Source organism: Myotis brandtii, unplaced genomic scaffold (assembly GCF_000412655.1).
Source record: "Myotis brandtii unplaced genomic scaffold, ASM41265v1 scaffold188, whole genome shotgun sequence".
Taxonomy (NCBI): Eukaryota; Metazoa; Chordata; class Mammalia; order Chiroptera; family Vespertilionidae; genus Myotis; species Myotis brandtii.
The window spans coordinates 316796-323816 of NW_005356985.1; the positions used below are offsets into that span (position 1 = coordinate 316796).

Below are 7021 nucleotides of genomic sequence, written 5' to 3' on the forward strand. Positions count from 1 at the left end.
ACGGCCACTCCTCACCCCACGGGCCCTGTTGGCGCCCCTGTGCCTTAGTGTCCTAGCCCCAGCCGGCCTGCAGGGACATCTGCTGGGGCCACAGGCCATCACAACACCCTCTCGGTACCCTGCCCCTCTCCCTGCCAATCACCCCCCCACACACCCCTTCCTAACACGCAGCACAGCACCACCCCTCCCCCAAGACCCTCCTTGGCTCCCCATGGCCCAGAGGACACAGTCTGGGTTGCTTAGCCTGAGGGCCCTGCCCACCTCTACAAATGCACCGTCTTCCTCTCTCTCGCCACACCATTGTTTGTGATTTTTCTAATATCTATGTGCCAAGCACTGTTCCAGGACTGGGGGGGTCCCGGGACCCTGGACTTTCAGGGCGAGACCCAGGCAGCCCCCAGCACCCTGGGCGAGTCTGGGTGGACACTGCGGCACGCCTGCCCCAGCCGTGTCCTCTGCCCTCGCTCCCTCCAGGGTCTGGCGCCACCTCAAATCGGTGATCCTGCCCAGGACACCTCCATGCCGTGGTCCAGTCTTTATTTTACGTTTTCAAGAGACCCTGTCTTAAGAGCACACACTGTAAAATTCTATTTCCGCTTCAGGAACAGGCAAAGTCAATCTTCAGTGAGTGAAATCAAACAGAGGGGGTAGGGTGGGGGGGCGAAACCTGAGAGCGCCTCCTGGGGCGGGAAAGGCTCTCCTCTGGTCCGGGCAGTGGCGATGCCTGTCTATGGGCGCGCACCAGCCAGTGGACTGCCCACCCAGTGTCTGTGCGCTCGCGGCTGCTACCCTGCTCCTTGGCAAACAGGAGGGATCAGGGTTAGAACCTGAAGGTGTCACTTCTGATGCGTCCCGGGGTGTGTTTCAGAGAATCCGGGAGCTGGAGGCCATGCTGGAGGCGCAGCGGCGGCACCTGAAGGAACTGGAGGAAAAGGTGGGTGGGTGGTTCGGGCCCGGCCATGCGGGGCTTGTGCTTGTGCGACGTTAGCGGGAGTCTTCTCTCCTGCCTGCTCCTGCGGCCGGAGAACGGCCGTCTCCAGCCACCCCTTCTCCGCCCTGTCCCCCCAAATCCGCACGTCCAAGAACCAAGTAGCTGCTTTGAGCGTGTTTCTAGGGAAGAAAAGTGCAGTTTGGGATGAATTATGTGTGGGGGAGGGGCGTGTGCGTGATGTCTTCTTTTCCCACAAAAGACCTTCCGCCATCACCGCACTGGGAAGGGTGAGGCGAGCTCTGTTGTGAGCGACACCCCAGCCACAGACGTTGGGTCTCTCCCGGGACCATTCACCTCTGTGACCTCTGTCTATGGACAGAGCCAGGGGCGTGTCCTTGGGAGTCTCTTCTCTCCCAGGAGAAGCGAGGCCAGCCTGTCACGTGCTCACACTCAGCCCCGTTTGTCTCCACAATTATTCCCATTTTATGGGTGAAACGGAGCCTGAGAAATTCAGACACTTGGCAGGACCCCAGGGCTGGAAGGGGCCACTCCGGAAACCCCTTACTTCCTGTTTCTCTTTCCAAACTGAACCCCAGGGTCGATGTTCTTATGAAATGCTGCCCTTGAATTCCATACTACATGTCTTACCTCTTTTTCTCTCTTTTCTTTTCTTTCTTGCCTCATTTTCTTTTGTCTTATTTTATAGTTTTTGTTCCTTTTTTTGTTTTTCTCACTAGCATTCATTCTGTGGCCTTGATGACTGCAGGAAGCCAAGACCTGGGGTTGGTATCCTTTCACCTATACCAGTGGTTCTCAACCTTCCTAATGCCGCGACCCTTTACTACAGTTCCTCATGTTGTGGTGACCCCCGATTTCATTGTTACAAATTGAACATAATTAAAGCATAGTGATTACTCACAAAAACAATATGTAATTATATATGTGTTTTCCGATGGTCTTAGGCAACCCCTGTGAAAGGGTCGTTCGACCCCCAAAGGGGTCTCGACCCACGGATTGAGAACCGCTGATCTATACAAATAAAAATGTAATATGCTAATTAGCCTGAATGACCTTCCGGACATCCTTCCGGACAAAGCTGCGGTGGTGGAGGGTGAGGCAGAGGCAGTTAGGGGTGATCAGGCAAGCAGGGGAGCAGTTAGGGGCGATCAGGTAGGCAGTCAGGCGAGCAGTTAGGAGCCAGCGGTCCTGGATTGTGAGAGGGATGTCTGACTGCCATGGGGGTGGGGAAGCCATGGGGGTGGGAAGCCATGGGGGTGAGGGTGGGGTGGGTCCTGCAGGGCAGGCTATCTGGGTCCTGTTTCCTCCTCCCCTGGATTTGGGGGAAGGTCCCCGGTGGGCTCAGCTGGAGCAGGACAGCAGTTGGGCAGATGGGGGCAGATAAGCCTGGGGCTCCTCCAACCATTTTAATTACCCCTTGGTTCCTGCATCACATCACATTATTTTTTCCTTCTACAGGATAGAAAAAGAGCTTATGGAATGAACTGAGGCCCTATGGCAACCCCAACCCCACTCAAACCAAAATTCACAAGCTATTCCACACGCAGAGACTGGGACCAGAACCCACATACTTGACGACGGCTCCAAGGGGGGCCTTTTGGATCGACAGCGGCCCCGGCCAGCCGAGCTGTAGGAGTTCTGCAGGAATGATGGGGATCGTGTCAAGCTCGGGGCCACGTGAGTCCCCACAGGGGACCTTCAAGAGCCCAAGGGGCAGAGACCTGACTTCCAGGGAACTAAGTGCAATTAGCAGAAACTGAACCCCAGGAGAGCGTCTGCGCGCCTGGGGACAGCCCGTCCCTGCCCGGGCGCTCCGCCTGCTGGCGGACGCAGACCATGTACATATGTCTCCGTGGACGGTGCCCTGGGCACCCAGAGGGACTGGCCAGTGTCCCTGTGAACTGAACCCAAAGCCAAGCCCCATCCACAAAACCCTCCAGATGTGTGTGCAACTGGATCAGCAGTTGCCGGCCAGAGAGGGGGGGCTGGAACCTCGCCCGCTGCGGAGGGCGGACCCCAGGGAACTCCAGTTTCCATCGCTCTCATGTGTGTGACGTGGAGAAGTCCCAGAGCATGACAGTGCCTGGGGCCATATGGCGTGAGGACTGGGAGGACAGGCCCCCGCTGACCACACTGGGACTGTCTTTCATTTTGGCTGTAATGTGCAAGAGGAAGAAACGCTGGGAATGACGCTCCTTCTGCAATGGTCTGAGACCAGGCCGCTCTCCTACAGCCTCCGGGGAGCGGGCAGAGACCAGACGCCGAGTCCAGCCTCCCAGAAGGACAGAGTGGGGCAGCCGAGGAGGCCAGGGCACCATCTGGTGAGAGGCAAGTCTAGGAGGGGTCCTGGAGAAGACTTTCGGGCATTGTTGCTGCTGTTCTCCTGGGGGGCGGGGTGGGAGGTGGGGGCATCGTTTCCAGAAGAAGGCTCCTGCTCACATGTCTGTCGACTCCCACACTTTTGGAAGGAAGACTTTTGGACAGGCTAGATCACGTGGAATAGAAAGCAGTGAGTGCGGAGGGAAGGACAGCCACGAGTGTTGGAAGAGGCAGAGGAAGGCAAGGACGGCTTGATCCCAAGGATGGGAATCGCTGCTCTGTGCCTGTGGGGCGGCACGGCCATCCTGGGATATCTGGTGAGAAGAACCTTTGGCGAAAACGAAAATGTCTGAAGTTCAGGCCACTGAAGGAGCCGTGGGCGAGGGGACCCAATAGAAGAGCGGAGAGTTCTCGGAAGGGCAAACCCAGGGAGGGAGAAGGATGGCGACTGGCACAGAGGGGGCATCCCAGGCACATGGGGAGGGATGTTCCAACCAAATCAAAGGATTGGGGCCTAAGAAAACGCCCAGAACAGCTGAGAAATACTTGTTCTCTTTTTAATCTAAACCCAAAGCACCTGCTACACCAGCCCCCACGACTTACCAACATTTAGTGAGCAAACATGACTGAACCGATGTCTTTGCTTGAAAACCCAGGCATCTGAGCGCTCCGGTGGGGATGGGCGTGTGGGACCACATGGGGAGTGAAGACCGTAGACCCTGTCTGCTTTCTCTGGGGCCCAGGCAGTGCAGAGAAACCCTGCTTCGCTGCCTGAGTTGGCAGACACCAGGAGGCACGCTGGGCCTCGGGGAAGCAGTTCCTGTGGTCGGGGTCCTCTGCCCGCTGCGGGAGGGGGCAGGAGTGTGGCCCTCATGCCACCCGGTGTCCACCTGCTGTCTGCTCGCCCTCACACTCAGAGGCAGGGCTGGGAGGGCGCGGACTTTGAAGTCAGACCTGCGCAGGTCCACTCGCAGCCCGGCCGCCTCCCTGCAGCGGACACTCTGCGTCTCAGTTTCTTCAGCTGTGGCTGGGGGCGGGGGCGGGGTGGGGGGCGGTCTCCCTGTGGCGCCCCATGAGACCGCTTCTTTGGGCACCACTAGCAGCCCACAGGCCTCCTGAGCCCTGGCAGGAGACGCAGCAGGTGCACCCTGCTCCCTCGGTGGGAGGCGTCCTCAACGGAGACCGTACAGCCCACGGGACCAGGAGCCCGTCTCCGAGACGGCTCAGGTGTGAGGGCTGAGGCTCCCGCAGGCAGGTACGGGAGCTGCCCCTGCCTGGAGGACCAGAGTCGCCGACGGGAGCCAGCATTTGTGTGACCGTCCAGACGTCGCTTCCAAGGCCCCTGCCAGGGACAGGCCCGGTTCCAAGAGCCGTTCTTCTCAGGGAACCTCAGCGCTCTGGCAGCCAAGCCCTGGCGCCCAGGTGAGGTGCACCCCCTCAGGGTTGTTGTGGTGGTGGTTGCCTAGTAACACAGCCAATGGTCCACAGGTGTGGTTTCCAGGGAGCACAGCTACAAGGTCAACTGGACCCAGAAGGGAGAAGGGATTGGTCCACCTTCACCCCCACCCTCCTCCCAGAGCCCCTGGGGGCAGGAGGGGAGGGCCCAGCCAGGTTCTGGGCACAGGGTCGGGCACACAGTGCAGCATAAGTGTGTTTTGTGGCCGCCCACTCTGCACCCCGATACCTGGCTCCTCTGCAGGCAGCGTGACCAGTGGGGAGCTGGGCAGAGAGGCCAGGGGTCAGCTGTCCCGTTGGGGCGGGGCCGTGTTACCTTGGAGACCTGGCCAAGGTGCCTGCCACCTTCCTAAGCGATCAAAGAGTCCTTCCATCCTGCGTCTGCAGGCGGAGGGTCTCAGGGCCCCTGCCCTTCCCTCCTCTTCCGTCACCAGGTGGCGACCTGCAGGAACCCCCCCTGACACCCCCAGGCCAGGCAATGGCTCCTTCTTGTTTATTTTCTCACATTTAAGCAGAACCTTCTAGAGGCCTGCCAGCGAGGTGGGAGGTCCTGCCAGCCGTGGGGTCCTCTCCCGGAGGCGGTCTGAGAACTCCCCGGGGGCTTCTGCAGACCCCAAACTACACCCCCTTCCAGCTCATAGTGGGTGCAGCGGCGGCCCTCCCGCCTCCCTCCATCCCATCTCTCCAGGCTGTTACATTTCCAATGGGAACTTCAGGCGCCCGCTCTCAGCAGCTGTCCCTCCTGTGACCACCCGCAGCCTCAGGAACTTCCCCCAGGCTCCCTAGGGTGCAGGGCCCGTCCTTACAGCCACTCCATGCGATGTCCCCCCTTCCCACCCGGTCTCCACCCGAGAAGCCTAGGGAGTTGGTTGATAGTCAGGGAGGCCTCCTCTCTCTCCTCCCGCAGGTCCGGAGGGTCATTCCCATGGACCTGGAAGTCTTAGTCACTAACCCCCAAGGAGCCGGGAGCTTCCCCCGCTGAGGCTCTGGGGGGCTTTACCTGTCCTGGGTGGGGGGTGCTTTTACCTGTCCTGGGTGGGAGGCTGCCTTTTACCTGTCCTGGGCGGGGGTGCTTTTACCTGTCCTGGGTGGGAGGCTGCCTTTTACCTGTCCTGGGTGGGGGGTGCTTTTACCTGTCCTGGGTGGGAGGCTGCCTTTTACCTGTCCTGGGTGGGGGGTGCTTTTACCTGTCCTGGGTGGGAGGCTGCCTTTTACCTGTCCTGGGTGGGGGGTGCTTTTACCTGTCCTGGGTGGGAGGCTGCCTTTTACCTGTCCTGGGTGGGGGGTGCTTTTACCTGTCCTGGGTGGGAGGCTGCCTTTTACCTGTCCTGGGTGGGGGGTGCTTTTACCTGTCCTGGGTGGGAGGCTGCCTTTTACCTGTCCTGGGTGGGGGGTGCTTTTACCTGTCCTGGGTGGGAGGCTGCCTTTTACCTGTCCTGGGTGGGGGGTGCTTTTACCTGTCCTGGGTGGGAGGCTGCCTTTTACCTGTCCTGGGTGGGGGGTGCTTTTACCTGTCCTGGGTGGGAGGCTGCCTTTTACCTGTCCTGGGTGGGGGGTGCTTTTACCTGTCCTGGGTGGGAGGCTGCCTTTTACCTGTCCTGGGTGGGGGGTGCTTTTACCTGTCCTGGGTGGGAGGCTGCCTTTTACCTGTCCTGGGTGGGGGGTGCTTTTACCTGTCCTGGGTGGGAGGCTGCCTTTTACCTGTCCTGGGTGGGGGGTGCTTTTACCTGTCCTGGGTGGGAGGCTGCCTTTTACCTGTCCTGGGTGGGGGGTGCTTTTACCTGTCCTGGGTGGGAGGCTGCCTTTTACCTGTCCTGGGTGGGGGGTGCTTTTACCTGTCCTGGGTGGGAGGCTGCCTTTTACCTGTCCTGGGTGGGGGGTGCTTTTACCTGTCCTGGGTGGGAGGCTGCCTTTTACCTGTCCTGGGCGGGGGTGCTTTTACCTGTCCTGGGTGGGAGGCAGAGCCGGTAGGAAGGCGTGTTGAATCGATCCTCTGGCGAGGAAGCGGGCACACCTCCGGCCTGTGCTCCTCCAGGAAAGAGCGAGAATGCCGCTCCCCCTCCAGGCCCGGTGGCTTTCCCTGCGGGAAGGGAGGTGCGTGCTCCCCCGGGGCGGGGTGCCTCAAGGTTTGAGGTCAGACCTAGCTGTGAACCTGACTCTGCCCTCCCCTCCGTGGGCCTGGACCAGCTCCCCCCTCCCGACCTCGGTTTCCTCACCTATGAGCTAGTTACGGTGACTCCACCTCCAAGGGTTACCAGGGAGCCGGACGGGGTCAGGGGAGCCGCCGCGAGGGCCGGG

General features: G+C 60.1%; 1 protein-coding gene across 1 annotated transcript in view; it reads left to right on the plus strand.

Annotated features, from left to right (window-relative positions):
• Positions 1-6692: 6692 nt before the first annotated feature.
• Positions 6693-7021, plus strand: part of LOC102244411 — a 112642-nt gene continuing 112313 nt past the window's right edge. The window contains exon 1 of the mRNA XM_014538281.1: positions 6693-6817. Within this exon, the coding sequence (XP_014393767.1) occupies positions 6771-6817 (47 nt within the window). The 5' untranslated portion in view covers positions 6693-6770. The remainder of the gene's footprint in view (positions 6818-7021) is intronic.